The sequence below is a fragment of the Cynocephalus volans genome, chromosome 13 (genome assembly GCF_027409185.1).
Source record: "Cynocephalus volans isolate mCynVol1 chromosome 13, mCynVol1.pri, whole genome shotgun sequence".
NCBI lineage: Eukaryota > Metazoa > Chordata > Mammalia > Dermoptera > Cynocephalidae > Cynocephalus > Cynocephalus volans.
The window spans coordinates 75,413,452-75,439,441 of NC_084472.1; the positions used below are offsets into that span (position 1 = coordinate 75,413,452).

Consider the following 25,990-nt stretch of genomic DNA (forward strand, 5'->3'; position numbering starts at 1 on the left):
TTTCCCGCTTTTCCTGTAAAATTCTTTGCTACTTAAAAGTATTTAAAACCAAAAGCATATGAGGAAAAACAAAACAAAACAAAACAGCAATCCAAGAATTTCTTTAATATGAATATCTGGGTTGCTATACCCATTTCTATTCTTTTTAAAGGAAGGATACAGCTATGAACTTACTCCCAATTAACCAAAGTAACAACAGAATTTCTCCCTTGGGTATAAAAGATATAGCATATGACAGGTTAAATAAGTACAACTTTATAGCACAACTATAAATATAACACAACTTTAATATACAAGTTAATATGTCATAACTTTATACTCTGCTAATGGCTTTTGAGTATCTTTATTTCCTATTACAATGCATAGTTTACTAGACTATAAATCTTTTTATTTATACTTACCTTATTCCAGTCCTTCACTGTGAAAACTAATATGTTTAAAATCTCAAAAAAAAAAAAAAAAGAAAAAGAAAAAAAGAAAAAATCATACCATATGTCCTTCGCCTCGAGCTTTATTCTGCATAGCTTCGCGTTTTCGCTGTAGGAACTCTTCCACTTGTTTAGCTCTTTCTACAGCTAGCTGCCCTTTTTGCCTAATTTGGACAAATTGCAAAGTCAGCAATTCTGAACATTAAATACTCCAGAGTTAAAAATTATACTTATTCTAAATAATTTTTTTCATTGTAGGATATGAAGAAAGGTTGAAATGACATACTTTCTCTTTAATGAAGAAATCACTACATATACATTGGTATCTAGTACCTAAGTCACATTATTTACTATTTTAAATAGAAGTAAAATCTATAATACTACTCCAAATCTTGATAAGGTTTCTTTTACATTTATTTAATGTATTCTACTTATAGCCATACAACTATTTTAGACTATACTTAATTACAGAAGAATCTCAATAGTTTCCAAGTTTATTTCAGAACTCTGAATCAAATATAACAAAAATATTCTTTAATCAGTATTAAAGTCAAATGAAAGCAGTTTAGTAGCAATTTCAAAAATAAACAAAAAGAATGAAAAGTTTACTTAAGTGTGAGTTTTCAAAAATGTAGTAAAAAGCTATGTCTAAATTCCCTGAATATCGCAACTATTAAAAAGTAAAATGGATAGGTTAGAGAAAAAAATTAAAAGCACTATTGTTTTAATCTCTTCCAATTTTACTTCTGTGTCTTTCTCTGAAAATTATGACAGAATGTAAATATGTTGAACTTAGACTACAAATTTAAAATATCATTTAAAAACATTTACTATATATTATGTGTGTATATATATATTTACTATATATTTAACATCTACTATATATTGTGCTAGTTACCATGATAAGTATGAGAGCCACAAAAATAAATAAAACCCAGTCCCAGTAATCAGAAAACTCAGCACAGCATCAATTGTGGTTAATTTTCGAGGTGAGAAAGAAAAATGAGCAAGCTATTGGCTGTACTTCAATACAAATTTTGGCAAGTAAAGCATACAAACTTCCTACAGCTTTTCTTTGGAACCATAACTAAGCTATGTTTTGAAAAATACATGAAATAATGCCTTTTCTGTCTTTCTGGTAAGATTTAAACACTTCTGGTTTTCATATCCCAAAAAAGCATGTCTAAATTTACCTTTTTTGGTAACAACTACTAGCTGAAACATACAAAAAATATTTTAAATATGAAATTAAGCTGTAAAAACTTAAAATATATTCTATCATATAGCAATAAATAATAGTGGTCTAAGTTTCATTTACCTTACGTGGTACTTAACAGAGATTCTTATGAAATTCCATCATAGGAATTTTCTAGGATTAGGTCATTTCTATAGCTGGTTTAAGGGCCTATTACTATGAATCTCAGATATGTCTGGGTGGCTAAATCTTAGTTTCACATCACTAAATCTAGAAATGCACTTCACCCAAGTGATGTTAGCTTGAGTGAGTTGAGAATAACGAATAAGAAATTTGTTCATGATTCTGTAGTGTACATGTGCTGTCCTCTAGTGGTCATATAGCACTGTATAACTCAGAGATTAATAAGGTACATTCGGTCTGAATGAAACAGATCTCCTGCATATATCCAGGTAAGGATGTATCCTGATCTGCTATAGCTCCATTTTATAAGGCTGGCCTAAAGAGAGCAGATAGAAGTTCAGATGTGATGATCAGACATGTCATCTGAAACTGTATGAATACTGGTAACTTTTGGGGGTCCTGGAAGCCTACACCACCATCTGCAATTAGATAAAACAGCTGATCTTTCCACTGTATCTCCTGACTGCATCAACTTCCTTCCCTAACCTTTATAGAAGTAAAACATGTTTTACTCCCCATCCTGTCTGTGTGCAGTATTCGTCAGTCTAAAACTTCAGCTGGCACAGGTTAATACAGCAGTTGCACAGAATTATTTTACTAAGAACCTGATCATAAGTATAACAGCTTTAATTTACAGACTTTCATACCATTTATGTACACATAGTACTACCTGCTCTATGTATTTATATAATTTGTAAGTTTTGCTTTACTGAATAGTCACTTCCTAAGCTGGTTTAAATAAGCAAGTTTACATTACTGGCTGCTTTTGAACAGAAACTTATATCCTATAGTGATTTTGTTTAACACTATTCCTTTTTCCTCTCATTTATTAAACAAATATTTATTAACTGCCAACTATTTGCTATACTATATCTGTGAAAAGACATAAACATGAGTAAAACAGAGTTTCAGGAAGGCAAGGCTGCTTCAACCCATGAAAATCAATCAAAGTAATATACCATATTAATAGAATGAAGGGCAAAATTAGTTTAATCGAGCCTATGACTCCTTATAATACTTGAAAACCTATAAACTGTTTTTATTTTTCATATGTATTACTGTTTTACTACTTTATATACACCAAAAAGAAAAACCCCTAACTCATATTCCTCTACTAAGTAGTAAAACTGTGCTAAACTTTCAGCACAAAATACACATATGTAAAGGTTCATAGGCATAAAAAGGAAATAGTCAATTTACTTCTTAACAGTCATTCTCTTCATTAAATACTATTAAGAATTCATGTAAGCATGCTCTGTTCTTAAAAATTAGACTATATCTTTTGAGTTCCAAAATGATACCACTTAAAATCAGTAAAACATTGACCTGATTGATAATAAAAGGATGATAATATAAACACTATATAAAACAAGAATATAGAGTAAGAAATTAGGATTTGAATAGTAAAAAAGAAAGACATTAAAATGGGTTTAAAAAGTGTTATATAAGAGAATAAGGGATATCAAACAATGAGATAACAGAACTATGGTGTTTTTTTGCTGAGAAGTAATTATTCTAAGACACACTTCCTTTTTTCTACCTGACAAGGAAAAAAAAAAAATGAATAAGTTATTTTCTTTCCTTTTCTTATTGTAAATGCATGAATACATGCAAGATGTAGGTGGGAACTTCATACTTCATATCCACAGCTCAGATTCTTTTTTTTTTTTTTGGCAGCTGGCCAGTACAGGGATCAAAACCCTTGACCTTGGTGTTATAACACCAGGCTCTAACCAACTGAGTTAACCAGCCAGCCCAGATTCTTTACTGATAAGAGAAATTTAAAATTTTTGAAAAATAAAATGGAATATTTTAAGAGGTAAAAACAACATAAAATAGGCAGCACTCTAGGTAACAGAGATAATCTGAGAAATAAAAATAAGTCAATATGTTTTAAGGTAGAAGAGTTGGGGTGGTAGAGGGTTAATAAGAATAAAAAATGATGTAGAGGGGTATAATCATTATGCTTCCTCTTCTGTTTAACAGGCATAATGTCTATCTGATCAAATGGAATTGCTGTCAGCATTCCCCAAATTGAATGAAGCAACACAGAGAAAAAGACTTAGAAAAGTAAAAGCACTGTAAAAACATAAATGTTAAGTGGCACTCAATAATTTATTATAAAGTGGTTTTACATGGATTGAGGTCCTAATATTAAAAAGCTAACAGAAGAGGTATTATTAAGACATAAATATAAGCAAAGTCAGACTGGCTAGAGTTACTGATAAGAAAGGAAGTACGGGTGGTATGGGAACTATCTGTACTTTCTGATCAATTTTTCCATAGATCTAAAACTGCTATATATAAAGTCTATAATACTTAGGGGGAAAAAAAAGAAAAAGAGGAAGAGGAAAATTAAACAATACCATAAAGAAGGAACAGGCAAATACGGGTGATCCAAAATATGAGGAAAAAAGAATTTGAAAGTCCTATACAACTACAGATTTCAGTTTGCTAATTCAGTTTCAATCAGGGAAAAGAACTGACCAGGAATGACAACGACATACAAATTACAATAAGAACAGAAATTATGACAGTGTAGAGAAAGTGTTCTATAATGCCAACGGCCATTGAAAAGTGTAAAAAAGAACCACAATACCCAGACTGGAAGAGACCTTGGGTATTAACTAGTCCAACTTTTCATTGAATAAAGTATTCCCATGTTCCCATCTAAATATCACTGACACATTTTCATTTAAACCTCTGGTTAATACTTCCAGTTTGAAGATATTTATTAAATCCCACGATGGTCCACCCCTTGAACAGCCTTCGTACTAGACTGAAATCTGTTTCTCTACTTCTCTTAATGACAGTAATTCTACCTTGTGAAAATATGGGGAAGTCTAAATCCTCTTTCTACATAACAAGCCACCCACTTCTTTCAAGTTTGCTCCTTTAAGCATGCTTTCTTTAATGGTGGCTAAATTCCCAGCTTCTTTAATAAAATGCTTCAACCCTTAGTAGACTCAATATGGTCAATATAGTGAGTGAGCTTAGGAACCAAACTGTTCAGTTTCAACACCTGGTTTTACTAATAGTTATGTGACCTTCAACAAATTAATCACACACAGCACTTCAATTTCTTAATCTGTAAAACAGCATAAACAATAATACCTGCCTCATAGCACTAGTGATGATTAAATGAGTTACTAATACAGTCAATTACCATTATTTTCAGTATTGTGTTATATAGTCACCACAAATACTGAATTATTGAATACTGAACTACTGCTCCTAGGGAAAATACAGGAACAGATTCCTACGAGGCTCTTGTTACATCATTTTAGTCAACTGATTAATATATAACCTTGTCTTATGTGTGTTCCTGTTTAAAGAAACCTTATTTAATATATATTGCTGATTAGTTAACATTGAACTTACAGCCAACAGAACTATATTTAATGCCTGAATGAAGCTTATCTAACACATATCACAGCCTCCTTGCACTTAGAAACATAGAACAGCACTTCAGTTTTATGGCTGGGGATCAGTTTAAACAATGAAATGATCAAACAAAATGCAGGAAAAATTTTTAAATGTGGTACTAAATAGATCATGAAAAGGGCATTTGTTTAGAGTATGAGAGCTGCAACAAGATGGTAAAGTATCACCTTTTTAAATTAAACCTCAGCTACGAACCTGTGCATTGGGTACCTAAAATTTTTGCTGCTCCGAGCATGTCCATAAATAACTATAAAAGTATGGCAAGTATTGATTTTGGGGTTACAAATAAATTTTAACTAGTAGGCAAATTCACACACAGAATCAAAGAATAATGAGGATAGAATGTATACGTTAAGTTACTTAATATTAGGTGCTACATTTTACTATTATTATTGTCATCTTCATCATCACTATTCACTATTCCTATGGACATCTAATTTGTCATTATCTTGTTGTGTAAACAGGAGAGAATTTAGTAAAAACCTCATCTACTGCGCCACATTGATTTAAACTTTATATTTAAAAAAAAACTTCTGTAGCTGTTAAAAAGTTAGTATTATTGGCCGGGGGACAATAAAATGGGAACTATCATATACTGCTAGATTGGGTAATTGGCACAGCTTTTCTGAAAAGAAAATTAGCAATATTTCTTTCTAGAACCTTCCTCACAAATCTAATTGACCGAGTCCTTTAATCCAATAATTGCCCTTCTAAAAGTCTATTCTACAGAAATGATGAGAAATAAAGACTAAAATGTGGTAGAAAAATGTTCAAAAAAGTGAAAAATTACAAACAACTTGTTATACAAGGGGATTTATTAGATAAATCATGGTACATTCAGACGTTGCAATCTTACACAGACATTAAAAACCCTTTAAAAACAGAATGGTCCTCTTTCCCACAACCAGGCACAATGCACCAGTGCTTCAGGGCCCACCCAGGGACCTGAGGCATGGAGAAGGGGACTGGACCTCTCTCCCACAAACAGGCACGCTGAGCCAGTGCTTCAGGGCCCACCTGGGGACCTGAGGCATGGAAAAGGGGACTGGACCTCTCTCCCACAACCGGGCACACCATGCCAGCACCTTGGGCCCTGCCCAGGGACCCAGGGCATGGAGAAGGGGACCAGACCACCCTCCCACAGCCAGGTACAATATGCCAGCACCTCGGAGCCCACCCGGGGACCTGGGGCATGGATAAGAGGATTGGACCTCTCTCCCACAACCAGGCCCAACATGCCAGCACCTTGGGGCCTGCCAGGGGACCCAAGGCAAGGAGAAGGGGACCAAACACACCCCACAACCAGGCATACTGCCAGTGCCAAGGAGCATGCCAAAAACAGCACCCCCACGTGGGTGGCCCACAGTCACCACAATAACCATGGCTGCTGCAAAAGCGGCTAGCGCCACAGCCACCACACAGATGGTCCGCCAACCACTGGAGTGCATTCACATAAGAAGAGTCACCAGCAGAGACAAAGAAAAGAAGAGGATGTCTCTTTCCACAAAACCCATTTCAGAGTGACAGAAGAAGCATCTGCTCTATGATAATATTGGGGGACCTGATCACATCTCTCAGCATTGGACAGATCATCTAGGTAACAAGTTAACAGAGTAACCATTATTCTTTCAGAAGGAGAAAAGAAATCTAGGCAATTAGAGGGTGGAGGGGGAGGGAATGGGGGCAAGGGGAGAGGTTGGACAAGGGACAAAGAATAATTATGATTTGTAGCAATATATATGCTAGTAATACTGATTTAATCAACATATCTCAATGTTCAACCCCCAAAATATGTATAATCGATTTTGATTCAATAAATAAAATAAATTATTTTTTAAAAAAAACCCTTTGAAAACAATTTTTAATATGGGAAATATGTATGGTAAGATTGCTAAATAAAAAAAGATATACATTTATACTTATGATCTGATCTCCACTATCTACGACAAAAAAATACGCAAAAAAGAACACAAGAAAATAGACCAAAGTCTTCACAGTAGCTGCCTCTGTAGGGATTAGGGATGATTTCTGTCCTGTTTCTTAACCCCTTCCTACATGTGCCAATTTTTCTCAAACTATCCTATATCACTTTGGCAAGCAGAAAAACAAGACAAGAAAGCTACTTATAACTTTCCTTTAGGTTTTCATTTTCCTTGGGCAAAAGTGAGAGAAAAAAGAGGTATGAACATTTGGTTAAGAACCCTAAGTGAAAAGGCAGTGACAAGATAATTAGCTGCTGGTCTTTTAAAAACAGAAATACATGAGTATTCCTGAACTCAGCGATGGAAATGGTATTAAAAGGGAATTTGAGAATGAGAGGAAGAAAAAAAAAAAGATTAAATGCCCAATAAAGCTACACAGAGAGGGGCAAGAACAATGCTTTAAGTCTGAGGGAGCAGTGAAAGTTGTTGATCCATGACAACGAGTATTAGTAAGTATGGAATTAAGAGAATATCATACATATAGTAGTTAAAACATTTTCTTACAAATGGTAACCAGCTATGAAAGATAACCGTATGTTTATTCTTATAGCAAAATATACTAGTTTGAAGGTTTTTATATTATTTTTCCTTTTCATTTACAAGGAGTTTTCAGGAAACTGATCATATTAATATGTTCAAATTAAAAAGAAAAAATGAAGATGTTGATAACGGTAGAGGCGAAGGTAAAGGTGATGGTGACATGATGATGGTTCCAGATAGGCTCCTTTGGACCGTGCTAGCCAAACAGTGATCAAGGAAGTGGATGCAAATAGCTTTGAAGCTTCTTCACACAGGCTTATTTCTACTATTACAGAGGCATACATCAAGATGTGACAGCATCCTGGAAGACCAACTAATTCTTATTTAGAATTGGTGATTAGCCAGTGGTGGTACTCTGACCAGTGGCAGTCCATCATTAAGTTTTCAATAGTTCTCAACAATATAAAGAAACTATATATTTTTTACAAACCCAAATTTATTTAATCCAAAAGTATAACCTATGAGGATATTTCAAAAGTTCATGGAAAGATTCGTATTATCCTTTAATTCTATTTTTCCACAAACTTTTAAAAGTACCTTCATATATATTATAAGATTATGTCATTCTACTTGATGGAGTTTGGATGTACTGTCCTCCCAGAACTCACGGAAATCTGATCCCCAGTGGGGCAGTTTGAGTCATGGGGGCAGATCCCTCATGAATGGATTAATGCTCTCCCTGGGTGGGGGAGAGTAATGAGTGAATTCTTGCTCTATTAGTTCAACCGTGAAAGCTGGTTGTTTAAAAGACCCTGGCATCTCCTCCTCTCTCTCTCTTGCTTCCTCTCGCCATGTGATCTGCTTGTACCCACGGGCTGCCTGCTTCTTTCCACCATGAGTAGAAGCAGCCTGAGGCCTGCACCAGATGCAGCTGTTCCAGAATTGTAAGCCAAATAAACATCTGTTCTTTATAAATTACCCAGTCTCAGGTATTCTGTTATAGCAACACAAAATGGACTAATGCACTACTTTTTTCACACTGAAATGTTCTTTCTTATCAAACAATGGAATAAGGGCTGATAACTTTTTAAAAAATGAGCTTACTTGGTAAAATTAAAAGGTGGAAGTCCTCAAACATGTCTCCAGTTTAATTTTTATTTTACAGACCTAGTAAAGAAGTATACAGGCATCTAAGAGAACTCTCAGGCCTTTTCGTGGTTGCAATTTGATCTAAGGGGCAATGAAAAGTCATTAGTTTGATATAATGTATGCTGCTTATAAACCTTTTCCAAGTGTATATTTATTTGGTCAGATAATTTTTTAGACTTAAAAGTACCTCAAATTTATTTCTGTTAATTTTATCTAAATTAAGTTAGTTATAGCTATGGTATACTGAGATTTTTTGTTTCCTGATAAATTGCACGATATATACACTGCTTCTTTCCACTTTATGTTTTCTGAAAATATGATGACTATAATATCCGTGAGTGTTTTTTCCATGCTCCTTTTAAAAATGAAGATTAGTTTAAGGAAAACAAGCTTCTATAACTTTTATTTAGATAACATAAAAGCATTAACCAGTATCGTCTGAATACATTTCTTTAACTAGTTAATAATCTACCTAACAATCTGTATTTATATTTCTTCAACATATCTACATCAAGACACTCTGGCAATAAATGTTTAAGAAGTTTTTTAAAAAAAAATTTAAGAGTGTTTAAGAAGCTGAACTCTACAGTCAGAGGGACTTAGCTTAAATTCCAACTCTACCACCACTAACTAGCAGCATGATCATGCACAAGTTAAATCTCTGTAAATACTAATTTCCTCATTTGCAATAAAAGAATAATACCTAATTCTAAGGGTTGCTCTAATGAATAAATACAACAACACATAATACCTGGCATACAAGTGTTCGATAACCATTACCTATGATCAATAATAAAAAGAACAACTTGAATGCATGATAAGAATATGTACACAGTATGTTTGAGCAGTGCTAAGCCTATGAGAATTGATTCAAATGAAATGATAAATGATCTCACAAACACAAATAGTGTAAAAATCTAAAATTAGGATAGTAAATCTATATCTAATGTTTAAAGAAAGATTGAATAGAAGGTGTGGAACAGTAGAAGAGGTAACTGAGATACATAGCCATTAAAGAAAATTTGAAAGTTGACTATAAATACATGTAAACATTTCAAGTTTATAATAGGAGTTTGATGCAAATGACCCAATATAGTCAATTATCTGTCATTCTAACTGTGAAAAACCAAGAAACATGCTGGAACAAGAGCACTGTGAAAAAACATACATAGTTTTTCCTGTTTTCTTTATACTATATACATTTATTTTAAAAGATTTTGATTAAAATAAAACAAAATAAATTCAAACAAAATATATATTAGAGCTTCTAGTTTCTGATATGGCATATAAGGAGCTTAGAAGTAGTCACTCTGTCCTAACAAGTAAAAAGCTGAACAAACTGAAAAATCAAAAAGTCTTCTTAGATCCAGGAGAGAAGTTGAGGTCTAGGGTATATCGCTGCCCCCCAAATTGGAGAGACAGATAGATGGATACAGAGAACCACAACTTACCGCAGCAGAAACTCATGGGCAGAAACCTCTGCGGAAACTATTGCCAGGGTAGGAAAAAATGGCCATAATTGATGAATTGCTGAAGGCTCAGTGTGGACAAGTCTGAGAGTAAAAAATTCCAGGGGCTCAGACATAGGGGGACCCCCACACTTTTGTGACTTTTATCTCCAAGAATTCTACTACGTCATTACAGTAAAAATCAGAGAAAAATCCTCTCTTGCTTCTAGTAGGAGGAGGAGGAAAAGAACTATTTTGAAATATGCCACAGCATTCTGTTCTTTTTAACATGGCCTGCCCCAGGAGAAATTATTTTACGAGAGCCTAACCTGCTAAGGTTTTATCAGGGTTTGACCTACCTAGGGGAAGGAAAATACCTAACCCCAGCCAGCTCTAGTTTTCCACGTGGGGGAAGGAAAATACCCAACTTCAGCCCTCTCCAGTCATCCTGTCTCAACTAAGGGGGGGATGAAAACTGAAAACTACTGGTGAAGATCACAGTCCAGAGCACAGGCTCACTGAAGGACTGAGACCTAATCAGAGAACAATAGAACACTTCTCACACCATACACCTTACCATTACATTTACCACAATTCCTTTTAACCAATACAGCATGTCCACATTTCAACAAAAAATTACAAGGCGGGCCGGCCCGTGGCTCACTTGGGAGAGTGCGGTGCTGATAACACTAAGGCCCCGGGTTCGGATCCCATATAGGGATGGACGGTTAGCTCATTGGGTGAGCATGGTGCTGACAACACCAAGTCAAGGGTTAAGATCCCCTTACTGGTCATCTTTTAAAAATAAATAAATAAATAAATAAATAAATAAATTACAAGGGAAACTAAAAGACAACAAACAAAGTTTGAAGAGAATGAACAAGCATCAGAACCAGAGTGTGATATAGCAGGAACGGTGGGATCTCAGACCAAGAATTTAAAAAAACCAACTATTATTAATATGTCAATGTCTTTAGTGGAAAAAGTAGATAATATTCAAGAACAGATGGATAATGTAAAAAGAAAAACTAAAATTCTAAAAAAACATGAAAAAGAAATACTGCAGAACAAAACACTGTAACAGAAATGGAGAATGCCTTTGATGGACTCATTAGTGGAGTGGACACTAGCACAAGGAGAGTCACCAGCAGAGACTGGAAAAAGAAGAGGAAGTCTCTCTCCTCAAAGCCTGCTCCAGACTAATAGAAGAAGCAACTGCTTTATCACATGACCAGAAATCAAAGTAGAGACACTAAAAATACAAAAATCCAAGGAAATATGACACCACCAAAAGAATATAGTAATTCTCAAATACCAGATCCTATAGAGCAGAAAACCTGAAATGCCTGAAAAAGAATTATGAGCAACAATCTTAAGGAAACTCACTGAGATATGAGAAGACTTAGACAACATAATGAAACAAGAAAAAAAAAATCCAGGATATGAAGAACAAAATTTACAAAGAAATTAATACTTTAAAAAAGAATGTAGCAGAACTCATCACTCAAACAAATAAAAAACACAACCAAGAGCTTAAATAGCAGGCTAGAACAAACAGAAGAAAGAATTTCTGATCTTGAAGATAGTCTTTTTGAAATAACCCAGGTGGACCAAAAAAAAAAAAAAAAAAGGAAATAAGAATTTTAAAAAACAAAGAAAATCTAAAAGAGCTAGCAGACAACCTTAAGTACACAAATATTCAAATCATGGGCATTCCAGAAGGGGAGAAAGGAAAAGGCATGAAAACAAATAATGTAAAACTTCCCAGGTATAGGGAGAGACATGGAGCTTCAGATCCTGGAGGTTCAAAGATCCCCAAACACATTCAACCCCAAAAGATCCTCTCCAAGACACACTATAGGGAAACTAGTAAAGCTCAAAGACAAAGAAAGAATATTAAAAGCAGCAAGAGAAAATCATCAAGTCACCAATAAGGGAGCCCCTATCAGACTAACAGAAGACTTCTCAACAGAAACTCTATAAGCCAGAAGAAAATGGAATGATATATTCAAAATACTAAGAGAAAAAAAACTGTCAGCCAAGAATACCATACCCAGCAAAGCTATCCTTCAGAAATGAGAGAGAAATAGTGTATATTCCAGACAAACAAAAACTGCGGGAGTTCACCACCACATGAACAGCCTACAATAAATCCTCAAAAAACTCCTGCATCTGGAATCTGAAAAACAATAATCACTAACACAAATACACAAGAAAGAACAAAACCCATTGGTTGAACAACAATGAAAAAAAGAGAAAAAAATAATCTCACTACCACAAAAATCCATAAGGACAATGACACAAAAGCAAACTCTCAGTCTCTTTGGAAGATGACAGGGAAACAATTCATTTTTCTAAAACTAGTTAGGAAAAGGGAAGAGTCAAGCATTTATTCTGTCTTTCCTATATGAATTTTTCCTCATAGTAACCATAAATAGCTGAGGAGAGAACATTTCTGTCTAGTGAAAATCCATCTAGTAAATAAAGAGAGAATAAAATAATAAGAATATGGTTTTTTGCAAATCCCTATTGAAATATCAGATCTTACAAATGATCATCATCTGCTAACATCAGAGAGATAATCAGACAAAATGGGCCTCCTGCATTAAGAACATATGACTCTGAGGCCACATCTAACCTGAGTCCAAGCCTCAGGATCCATCAACCAGTCACTGGGAAATGCAGGGTACAGTGGAACATGTTAAATGACACTACTGAGATGGAGACAGCAAATCTAAACCTGGGGAAACTTTATGGGGTAAAGGAGAAAAAATTAGATGAAGAGGGAACCTATATATTAAAAGAAACAAGAGACAGCTGATATAGCAACCAATGCAACAAGCAGAACTTGTTTGGATCTTGATGTAAACAAATCAATTATAAGAAAGAAAGAGGGAGAGGGAGAGAACTGGAGAGATTTAAACATGTTTAATGCTTGATTATATTAAGGCATTATTATTCATTTTTAAAATGTGATTATATACTGCAGTTATGCTTTTTTATAAGACAGTTCTTATCTTTTAGAGAAAAACTGAAATATATATATAGATGAATGCTAAAAAAAGATTTAAACTTAAAGATAAATGAATTTCTAGAAATGTATTTTGTACATTTAAAAAATCTGTTTAAAGAGAAAAATAGATAAATAAAAGATATATATATATATATAAAGATATATCTAGAGGATGTTGTAAGAAAATATATGAAGTAAAGATGATCAAAAAAATAAATAGAAAAGATTTAAAATCAATCATCTTACCTTCTACCTTAGCAAACTAGAGAAAGAAGAGAAAGTTAAATCCAAAGTAAGTAGGAAAAAAAAGATAATAAAAACAAATCAGTGAAACTGAGAACAGGAAGTCAATAGAGAAAAATTAAAAAACCCAAAAGTTAGTTCTTTGAAAAGATTAATGAAATCAATAAGCCTCTGGCAAGACCAACAAAGAGTAAAAGAGAGAAGACACAAGTTAGTAGTATAAAAAATGTAAGAGGGAATATCACTGCAGTTCCCTTAACATTAAAAGAATAATAAATGAATATAGTGAACAACTCTATGCCCACAAATTTGATAACCTAGATAAAATAAACCAGTTCCCACAATAAGAAACAGACAATGCGAATAGGTCTATATCTATTAAAGAAATGGAACCAATAGTTAATAATGTTCCAAAATAGAAAGCACCAGTCCTAGATTGGTTTAATGTCCAATTCCACCAAATATTTAAAAAGAAATAATATCAATTCTTTACAGTCTGTTCAAGGGCTGACCCTGTGGCGCACTTGGGAGAGTGTGGCGCTGGGAGCACGGCAGTGCTCCCGCCGTGGGTTCGGATCCTATATAAGGATGGCCGGTGCGCTCACTGGCTGAGTGCGGTGCGGCCGGTCACAAAAAGAAAAAAAAAAAAAAAAAAGATAGAAGCAGAGGGAATTGTTCATTCTGTGAGGCCAGTATTACCTTAGTTCTAAAACCAGACACAGACAATACAAGGAAGAAAATTATATACCAATATCTTATGAATATAGATACAAAACTCTTCAACAAAATATTAGCACACCAAATCCAAAAATGTATAAAGGATTTATACACCATGAGCAAGTGGATTTATCCCAGGTGTGCAAGGCTGGTTCAACATACAATTATCAAATAATGTAATGCATTACATTGATAAGCTAAAGAAGAAGAATCACATGATCATATCAATAGAGGCAAATAAAAAGCATTTGGCAAAATCCAACATGCATTCATGATTTTTTAAAAAAAGAAAAGAAACAGAAAAACAAAAACACACTCTCAGAAAACTAGGAAGAGGGGAACTTCCATAAATTCATATAGAATATCTACAAAAAAACCTAAGTTAACATCATACGTAATGGTGAGAAACTTGAAGCTTTTCCATGAAGATAACAAACAAAGCAAAGATGTCCTTACTCAACACTGCTTTTCAACATCATATTGGAAGTTCTAGCTTAATGCAATAAGACAAGAAAAGGAAACATAAGGTATACAGATTGGAAAGGAAGGAATAAAACTGGTCCCAGATGACACAATCCTGTGTAGAATATCCAAAAGAAGTAAAAAAAAAAAAAAAAAATCCTGGTACTAATAATTCTAATAATTGATTATAGGTAGGCTGCAGGATACAAGGTTAATATACAAAAGTCAATCGCTTTCCCATATACCAGCAATGAACAAGTAGAATTTGAAGTTAAAAATACATTACCATTTACATTAGCACCCTCAAAAATGAAATACATAGGTACAAATCTAACAAAATATGCACAGATCTCTATGAAGAAAACTATAAAACTCTGATGAAAGAAATCAAAGAAAAACTAAATAAATGGAGCAATATCCAGATTCAATAGGAAGGATAGGAAGACTTAGTATTGTCAAAATGCAGGTCTTCCCAAATTGATGTACAGATTCAACACATGCCAATCAAAATCTCAGCACATTATTTTGTAGATACCAACAAACTGATTCTAAAGTTTACATGGAGAGGCAAAAGACCCAGAATAGCCAACTCAATATTAAAGGAGAAGAACAAAGTTGTAGGACTATAACTATCTGACTTAAAGACTATGTAGCTACTGTAATCAACACACTGTAGTATTGGCTAAAAAGTAAATACATCAACAGAACAGAACAGAGTACCCAGAAATAGACCTATATCAATACAGTCAACTGATCTCTGACAAAGAAGCAAAGGCAATTCAAAGGAGCAAAGACAGTCTTTTCAAGAAATGTTAAACAACTGTATATCCACATATAAAAAAATAAATTTAGACAGAGCTTAAATCCTTCACAAAAATTAATTTTAAATGATCAGATCTAAAAGTAAAACAGAAAGCTATAAAATTCTTAGGAGATAATGTGGGAAAAAACCTAGATGAACTTGGATATAGTGATAACATTTTAGATACAACACAAAAGGCACTATCCATGAAACAAACAACTGATAAGCAGGACTTCAATACAATTACAAACTTCTGCTCTGCAAAAAACAGTATCAAGGGAATGGGAAGGCAAGCCACAGACTGGGAGAAATTATTTGCAAAAGATGTATCTGATAAAGGACTGTTAACCAAAATATACAAAGAACTCTTAAAACTCAACAATAAGAAAATGAACAACCCAATTAAAAATGAGCAAAAAACCTGAACAAACAACTCACCAAAAAAAAGATACAGATGGCAAAAAGCATATGCAAAGATGTTCAATATCACATCATGAGGGAATTACAATTAAAACAACAATGAGATAACATTACATACCAATTAAAATGGTAAAAATGCCAAAAAATTAAATACCAAATGCTGGCGCTGATGTGGAGCAACAGGAATTCTCATTCTTTGCTGGTGGGAATGAAAAATTGCACAGCTACTTTGGAAGACAGTTTGGTGGTTTCTTACAAAACTAAACATGCTCTTAACATATGTTCTAGCAATTGTGCTCTTCCATGTTTACCACACAAAAACCTGCACATGTATGTATTATCTTTATTCATAATTGCCAAAACTCGGCAACAACTAAGATGTCCTTCAGTAGATGAATGCATAAACTGTGGCACATCCAGACAATGAAATATTATTCTTCCCTAAAAAGAAATGTGCTATCAAGATACAAAAAAATATGGAGTAACCTTAAATGCATATTACTAAGTGAGAGAATCCAATCTAAAAAGGCTACTGTCGGGCCTTAAAAACTAACGCCACCTTAAGTGACATTACAAGTGGCGCCATTATGGGCCCACAAGGGCGTATTAATGTGGCAGCCTAAGACGGCGCTGGGAGGAAGTAGGGTGGGGGTGTCTGCGGGAACCTTGCCTTAGCCCTTATTGGCCAAATAGGCGTTTCCGCGCTCCTGAACACTGCGTGATTGCAATAGCTAGGCACTGAGACAGGATGCATGCTCTCTTGACCTTTAAGCTGATAAGATTATGTAAAAAACCTCCCTTCCCCATTTGTCTTTAAAAGCAAGTGCTTGTGTGGTAATAAACGGAACTGCTCGAAAGAACCCCCGCTGCGTCTGAGTGTCCTTTAACTGGGCTGTTTTTGGGGGGCTGGTGGCTGTGCTCACCTCTCTTCACGGCTCTCTTCCCCCGTCTCCTTCCAAAGGGGACAGGAGGGAAAGAGGAATCCCAGGCCATTTGCTCGTCCACAGAAAGGAACGAGGCTAGGGCTGTTCGGGTCGGCCAGCGGCGGACCCGACAGCTACATACTGTATGATTCCAACTATATGGCATTCTGGAAAAAGTAAAACTATGGAGAAGGTAAAATTATCAGTGGTTGCCAAGGGTTAGGAGAGAGAAAGAAATGGATAGAACACAGAGGATTTTTAGGGCAATGACACTATCTTGTGTGGTACTACAATGGTGAATACACGTAATTATACGTTTGTCAAAACCCATAGAAAGTAAAACACCAAGAGTGAACCCTAATGTAACTACGGACTTTGGGTGATAACAGGTCAATGTAGTTTCATCAATTGCAACAAATGTTAACACTTGGACGAGGATGTTGATAGGGCAGTTGTGCGAGTGTGGGGAAGGGGTATAAGGGAACTCTGTACTTTCCACTCAATTTTGCTGTGAACCTAAAATTTCTCTAAAAATCAAATTTATTAATTAAAAAAATATATACTAGAAATATCAATAATATCAGAGGATAAAATCATCACACAAAATTTGCTTCACTGTTCTTCAAAAATATGTATATGTGTGAGTCTGCAGTCTTTCTTTCTCAAAAATGGAAACAATCTATAATTAGCTTCACACCTCAGGCTTCTGTACATAATGTATAATGTATTCATAATGTTAATTTATATTTACCTCAATTATTTATCTCTGCTCAAGTACATTTAAATCATCTTTTATAATACGCGGAGAGAATCAAAGATTTTTATAACACTTGATTCTGTTCTTAAAATCACAAGGAAAAGATGATGTCCTAGATTTTCACAAAACGTTATATTCTTTCATAACTCACAAGAATGTTTTACAGAAGAAATAGGAATGTCTAAGAACATATTTGCATACTTAAGGAAAAAAGAACTATGCAAATTACAGCTATTGACAGTTAACATTAAATTAATTCAATGGAAGAAAAGGAAAATTCTGTTGAACAGGATCACACAGGAGTACAAATCAGAGATGAATGTAAAGAGAAAACATGCTAAGACAACAGAGAGAAAATTGGGCTTCGAAGTGATGAGGAAAAGGACAAAAACATGTTTTGGAGTTTTGCATAAAACATGATTCCATTTAAATTTATATTCTGATTTATTTAAAGCAAGTGGATGAAATTATTACAACCATATGTTAGCTGGAAGTTATCACATGTTCCTTTAACTAGTATGTTCAGTCTAAACACATAAATAAACCACAGAAATCAAGCCGAATTTAAGAGCTACATGTTTGCCATAATGTAATCAAGGGCCAAATCTGCACCTGAGAAACGTATTACATCCAGGAGGCAAGAAATATTCTGTGTAAACAATGGAAAAAATATCTACAAAATGTAGGTACTAAGCTATATATGACAAGAGACAGAATTACACACAAGGATGAATTCATGGATCATCACAGTCCAACCTGTTTGTACTGGCTTGTTTAGACACGACCTTCAATCTTTTCAAAGATTTTCTAATAGCATCAGCATCAGGGAAATGGTGATGACCTGCAGCCCCATTAGGAAATCCTGGACGAACTCTAGGTGGAATTCCTCTGTAGATAAATATGCACAGTGACTTTCATTACTTTCTCTGAAGCAAAGCATAAGCAATTTCTGCAGAACATAGTCATACCTTTCTGGAAGCCATTGACTATGTATTTCTCCTTTCCATTTAGCTTCATTATCTTCTGCTCTTTGTTGCTGCATTTGATCGAAAATGGCATGGTAATGTTCATATTGTCCCCGAGAAGAAAAGGATGATGGAACTACAGCCCCTCGACTGCCAAAAAAGGGAGCCTAGGGATTAAACACAGAGCTCTCACATGTTTATCTTATAAGGCCTAAAAGGCCTGTTCTATTCTTAAAAGTAAATTTCAATGCTTGACTTTTAAAAGGCAATTACTTAATTTGAACATATTAATTAACTTATAGCCTAAAGCAAAATGTTTTCTACTATACCATAACCATTTAACAATCAAAAAGTAGTATACTTTGTTACTAACAACAAAGCATAATTTAATGTGTTAAACAAAAATAGCAAAATGTCACTAAATTCATGTAAATATGGAAAAATATAGTCTTAACATGTTTTGAAACAGGCTTCTAGTATACATTTCATGTGATCTTGTTCTATTAAGTTTAAATACGTATGGCTTAATGCTTTTATAACACACTACATTTAACAAAAACATTTGCATACGGCTTTTAATATAACCCAAATTCTTCAATTCAATACCAAGCTGATATGAAGACATAAACATTACCAAAACATACTTATTTGTAGATAAAAAAGGCAATATATCACATCTATCCTTAAAGTGTTTCCAAACAAGTTGATAAAGAAAGCAGAAAACTAGAACATTTTAATCCTGTGATAAATGAATGATAACAGGGACATTCCAAAATAGTAAGTACTGAGCAAATTCAAAAAATGGAGATAAAACCAAAAAATCAAAAGTAAAATCCCTATTTTAAAAAAATCTTGGAGAAAAATATTGTTTAACCTGGTCTTGATAGCAATATAACAAAGAGAGATTAAATATGAACCAAGGCATTAAAGTAAAAATAAGCAATATGTATACATTCATACTTGGGTATTGAAGGTAGCGGGAAGAAGGAAATAGGATGACAAATATAAGTAGAAATAGGCTACAAAAGGTTGGTATAGCTAAGTACTGTCAGCCCTGGGTGTTTGCATTAATATAATAAACAACCATAGAAATAATTTATAAACTTTCTAGCAGTAGTAATATGCCACAACAGTTTCTAAGATGGACAGTAAGTCAATATTATGCATGATATACAGGAATAAGAGAGAGACCAAGGAAGAAAACTAACCAAAAGGCTATTGCACTGACACCAAGACAAGAAGTCTAGAAGTAAAGAAAGGCAATCAATGAAAAAGTAAATATTGAAGGGAGTTGTGGATTCTCTGGGAATGACAAAGGATAAAAGGCAAGAACATAAGGATTTAACCACAGAGACATAATTCAACTACACGGAAAACAGAAAATAGAGATGTCAGAAAAGGATAAGAGTTAAAACTAAGTAAAAAGTGTATAATGCTACAGAAGTCATGGTGGAAGAATTTCATCGAGAAAAAGAAATCTATAATCTCAAATGGAGAGGTCAATAGCACTGAAAATAAGACGAACAGACTTGACTAAAGTTGAGTGGCAGACTTTAAAAAACCACTTTTCTTGTGAAGTGATGAGAACAAAAGCCAGAATACTGACAGTAAAGGAGGAAGAGCTTTCAGAAGGAAAAAGTCTGGTTAAGAAAAGATACAAAGAAAAATATTAGAATCAAATTTTTAAAACTTCAGTGTAACCTAATGAGATAAAATTTGTTTTGACATCTTGACACAGTAAGTTGCACACAATTTTATAAGAAAGCATGATTTTTAATAAATCAGTTTAAGATAAATATACATAATTGATTAAAGATGTTCAAAGAACAAGAGATGAAAGCTGTTAGAAAAAGGAAAAATAATTAGGCAAGAAACTCCATCAAGAGGGTCCTCAGACACATTCTCAAAATGAGCATCTTAAGTCAAGAATCACAATCAGAAGTCTATTAAAAGGTGGTCACATCTCCCATGAAAATGGTTACTTCTTGAGTTTAGTCCAGAACTAATATCATCTTAACTTGATTTTCAGTGTTTCTAATGTTTCCATATTTTGTTACAAACAAAAATATGTAAACATCTCTAAAGATGCTTATACTCAAAATGTCTAAAATACTGTATTAGAATATTGAAGCAATATGATCTTTTAAAAATCAATTTTATTGAGGCATAATTTATACACACTGAGAGTCACCAATTATAAGCATAAGTTGATGAGTTCTGACAAATGTATACATTCATGTAACTACCACCACCACAATCAAAAGCACATCCATTAACCCAGAAAGTTCCCTCATGTTCCTTTGCAGTCAATACCCCCTCACTGCCAGCAACCACTGATGTGCTTTCTGTCACTACAGACTGGATTTGTCTTTTCTATAATTTTATACAAATAGAATCATACAATATGTACTTTTTAATTTCCTTCACTCAGTATGTTTTTGAGATTGATCTATGTTGTTGAATGTATAAATAGGCTACTCCTTTTTTATGAATAGCATTTAGATATATTTTCAAACATAGATACAGCTCTTACAAATCATGAGCACCATATGATCAAACTATATATGTGAAATATATCATAATTTTTCTACAAACACATTCGTAAGGGATGTATTAAAAATGGATAAGGCAAAGAAGTACCAGATTTTGCAGATACTAAATAATCAAAGACAGCTGCATATTTATAGTATGAATAATAATGCCTATTATTTAGGGGGTATAATAATAGTATTAATTTTGAAATAATTCCCTCAATGTTTAGTTTCATTTTACCTTTATTTTGGAGACCTCCATAATTTGATTCACATTATACTGAGCCTCCAGGTCCTTATCAACTATTCAGATATCAAACAGCCTAATAAGTTAAATATTTCACTCAATGAGAAATAAGTACAGAATCTAACATAGAATTTGCTTTAAATCATCAGGGGAAATCACAGGTTAAAGATGTGTTGATTAAGTTGATTCGATGATTCAAATTAAAATTATAATAAAGAAGAATAATAGCGTATTCATTTTCTATTGCTGTGTGACAAACTACCACAAACTCATCAGCTTAAAACAATATCCATTTATTATCTCACAGCTACAGCTTCAGCTTCCATGGCTCAGGAGTCTGGGTATGTTTAGCTGAGTCCCTGGCTGAGAATCTCACCAGGCAGAAATCAAGGTGTTAGCCAGGGCTACAATTCCCATCTGAGGCTCAGAATCTCTTCCATGCTCACTGGTTCTTGGCAGAATTCATTTACATGCTCACTGGTTCTTGGCAGAATTCATTTCCTTGTGACTATATGACTAAGGTCACCATTTTCTTGCTAGTTGTTGGTCAGAGACCATTATCAGGATCTGGAGGCTACCTATACCTTCTAGCCACGTGAATGTTTGCTGTCTTTCAGGCCAGCAGAAGTATGTCTCTGTGACTTCTGTTCCCCTTCCAGTCTACTATGAGGGACTTTTATATATTAATGCAATCATGAGAGTGACTATACCACCACCATTTGCCACAAAACATAACCTAATCAAGGGAGCTACTAAACCTATATTCACAGGTTCCACCCAAGGAAAATAATGAGGGAATAATACATGGTGTGTACACTGGGGATTGAAAATCTTGGAGACCATCTTAGAATTTGGTGTACCACAGATAGAAATACATATAGGACGCAATGAGAGTAAAAGATGAAGTACAAGACTCAGACTGATGGAACAAAGAAAGGAAAAGTAAATTACTGTATGAGCCCCTGTTAGCCAAGCTGCAGGCACTGTTATCAGAAAATAAACATTTTTTTAAATGAAGACACTAAAGCTGAGGAAAGGTAAGTACCTTGACCAAGGTATATGGTCTAAATATACACAAAAAAATCTCTGAATTAATGTATCTAGGTAAATGATTAGGTAAATGGTTATCTAGATAAATGGAGGTGGAATTGAGGATGAATAGGGAAGGAGGGGTGCTATCAAGTAAACAGAAACACAAGTGTGAAGACAAAGAGATTCAGCAGGATACATACAGTAAGGAAACTACAAATACGGTTTTTAGTTCAGTATGAATACAGCTTATAGTGTGCGGTAAGGAACTGATGGAGATTAATTTGGAGAGACTGGCAGGGGCCAGATTAAGAAGGATCCTCTGAGAACTTAATCTTTAAGGCTACTTGAACTACAGAAGGAGTTTAGGCAGAGGTGTGGCAAACTATATTTGATTTTTAAAAGATTCCTCTAACAGGAATGGTGTATCACGACCTTCACATAAAACTTTTTAAAGCAATTTTTACAGTGTCACATATTACTTATCAATACAAGTTATATATCAGATACATGCAGGAAAGCTAAGAATAATAATAATAATAAATGCTGAGAATTCTGCATAAAAATTAAGTGTATACAAAAAAAAAGCTAGTTACATACATTTTAAAGTACAAAGCAAAAGTGGAGGAAAAAAATAACAGTAGTATAACTACATTGGTATCAAATGCCTACCTTTACTTCACCACTTCCACCAGCACTTAGCACATTTCTCCATCCTTGTTCCCTGGCCCTATTTATTCTCTCCAACTTTTGGGGGGAGACAAACAAACAGAACACCATTTCAAGTATTAAATATAAAATATATGAAATACATTTAGCAATAAAAAGGAAATCAATGTACTCTTTAAAAAGAAATTTATGTCTATGGGGAGGAGAAGAATGTACCACGGAAAAAAGGTTATTCTCTTACCCTTTGCTTTTCTTGCCTTTTCATTTGTTCAGCCTTCACTAAACTAATCTGTAACAATTTTAAAGACAAACTTCTTAGAAGTCTTGAAATTATCATCACCTACAACTTGAACAAGGAAGAAATAGGAGCAAAAAACTACCTGATCCTTTTGTTTCTTTTCTTTTTCGGCTAATTCCAACCTTCTCTTTCTTATTCCTTCCTTTAAAAAAAAGCAAAAACATTTTTATCAATAATAATTCCTACTTTTTCTAGTTTTATCAGGAGAGCTGGTATACCAATGGCTGATGTACACCCAGGGAAGTTAAAAAAAAAAAAAAAAGTTATAGGTATTTGTTTGAAAGAAACAAGGAGGAAAGGTTTGGAGGCTTTATAACGTAAGATTTTGTTTCTTTTTTTGTAATTATTCTTGCAAAGCTTTAAAATAAGCAGCAGATGTCTTTATACCTCAAACATTTTCCTCCTTTCTTCTCCAGGATTCACTTTCTTCACTGGAGTTTGATGGGCCTGGACAAAAAGTAAAACTACAAATTAGATGAAGATTTTGAGGTGCTCATTTGAAAATTCCAAATTCATAAAAATTTTAAATAAGAAAAAGGTAAAACCAATATTGCTGTCACTCTCTTTCAAAATATATTATCTTTAAAAATAAACACTGTAGTGTTTGATATGCTGCTTAATGAGAAACATTAGATTCACAGAAAATATGGAAAAGGGTTGTTCTCCAATCATCAACTAAATAGTTTTGTTTTCAGATATGAATGTTAATTTTAGGTTTTCTAACATTATAGTAGATCATCGTTTCAAAAACCCAATAACGAAGAGATGAATTTTTCTAAAAAAAGATTAGTTATACAATACATGTTCACTACATAAAATTCAAACAAAGAGGGCCGTCCCGTGGCTCACTCGGAAGAGTGCAGTGTTGATAACACCAAGGCCACGGGTTCGGATCCTATATAGGGATGGCTGGTTAGCTCACTGGCTGAGCGTGGTGCTGACAACACCAAGCCAAGGGTTGAGATCCCCTTACAGGTCATACTAAAAAAAAAAAAAAAAAATTCAAACAAGAGTAAAAATGTATATAGTCTATGTCACTCTCCACCTCCAGAGGTGACTATTGTTAATATTTTTGAGTATCCTTCCAGACATTGTTTTATGCATTTAAATACATATGTAACTATATACTCCTATAGAATTTTACTTTTCATGATTTTTACATAAACATAATAATGTGCTATTAGATGAAAAACAATTTTTAATAATGTGTCTTGACATTTTCACATCGTAGTAAGCAAATTAACAACAGCAATATTCCATACTATGGATATAATTAATTAACTTAACCATTCCTCTAGGGATAGACATTGCATTGGTTCCAATTTTTTCCTAATCTATATGCTATAAGAAACTTGCCTCTAATGCATCTTGGTGTCATATGCAAGTCTTTCAGAAGGGCAAACTTTTAAGACAGAATTATAGGGTGAAAACATAACTGAAATGTTAAGAAAAACTGCCCTTCTAACAGGCTGTACCAATTTATAATCCCACAAAAGAACTCATTTCTCCACGTTCTCATAAATACTGAATATTATCAATCTGTCTTGAATTTCTGCTTCTTAGAAAGGCTGAGAATATTTTCCAGTATATTAAATATTAAAATTTTTTCTTTTATATAACAATTATTCACTTTGTTTTGAGGTTGTTCAATTTTAGGAGCAATTTAAACATTGTAAAAAATAAAACTATGTTATAGATATTGCAAACATTTTTTCCCACTCTTTTCATTTATTTTTAATTTATTTTACTGCACAGAAATTTGTAATTTATATATAGCTAAATCTACTAATCTATTTCCTTTATGGTGTCTGTATATACTATCTTGCTATGGAAGACATTTTAGACCTCAATACTATAATTACTTCTGTCACTAATATAGTTTCATTTTTATATTTAGATCATTATCTGGAACACATTTTTGATCACTGTGAATGAGTTAGGAATCTAATATTTTCCTTGATAAAGTCCAATTATCTCATAACATTTATTGGTTCATACATCTCTTTCCCATTGGTTTGAAATGCCTCACTTATCATGTAACAAATTCTCACACACACACACACACACACACACACACACACACACACACACACACACACACACACACACACACACGCGAGTCAGTTTCTGGAATTCTCTGTTACACTTATCCATCTCCTTTCCCTTTTTCTTTCTTTTTTTTTTTTTACTGTGACATAAAGTCACCTGTGGAAAAGTAGATCAAAGATAACACAAGTTTAGCAAAAATAAAGGAAATACCCATGTAACCACCACCTAAGAAAAAGATATAATGTTGCCAACACCTAGAAGCTCTCCATGTGCCCTTTCAAACCCCATATATCTCCCCCAGATGTAACCACCATCATGACTTTTGTGATTACCATCTCTTGCTTTTCTTTATTGTGTTACCATATGTCCTCCTAAAAACTGTAGTTTACCGGGTTTTTTTTTTTGTTTGAGTTCTAATGGAATCATATAATATATATTCTTTTGTATCTTTTGCTCAACATTGTTTTCCAGATTTATCCATATTGTTATTTGTGTCTATATCTGTTTCCATTGATGTTTACTCCTTTCTTTCACAATTATACTTTTCTTGTTAAGT

At 33.9% G+C, this 25,990-nt stretch overlaps 1 protein-coding gene across 12 annotated transcripts in view; it reads right to left on the reverse strand.

Annotated features, from left to right (window-relative positions):
• The window catches only part of NEK1 (NIMA related kinase 1), a 206,772-nt gene that overhangs the window by 131,805 nt on the left and 48,977 nt on the right, over window positions 1-25,990 (reverse strand). For 8 of the 12 annotated variants that reach the window (XM_063076750.1, XM_063076747.1, XM_063076748.1 and 5 more), the window contains 7 exons: window positions 23,773-23,832; window positions 23,468-23,527; window positions 23,329-23,376; window positions 23,091-23,165; window positions 18,615-18,778; window positions 18,403-18,534; window positions 490-592 (listed from right to left, as the gene is read on the reverse strand). In XM_063076750.1, coding sequence (XP_062932820.1) covers window positions 490-592; window positions 18,403-18,534; window positions 18,615-18,778; window positions 23,091-23,165; window positions 23,329-23,376; window positions 23,468-23,527; window positions 23,773-23,832 — 642 coding nt within the window. The remainder of the gene's footprint in view (window positions 1-489; window positions 593-18,402; window positions 18,535-18,614; window positions 18,779-23,090; window positions 23,166-23,328; window positions 23,377-23,467; window positions 23,528-23,772; window positions 23,833-25,990) is intronic. The other 4 variants (XM_063076758.1, XM_063076757.1, XM_063076756.1 and 1 more) reach the window with 2 other exon arrangements.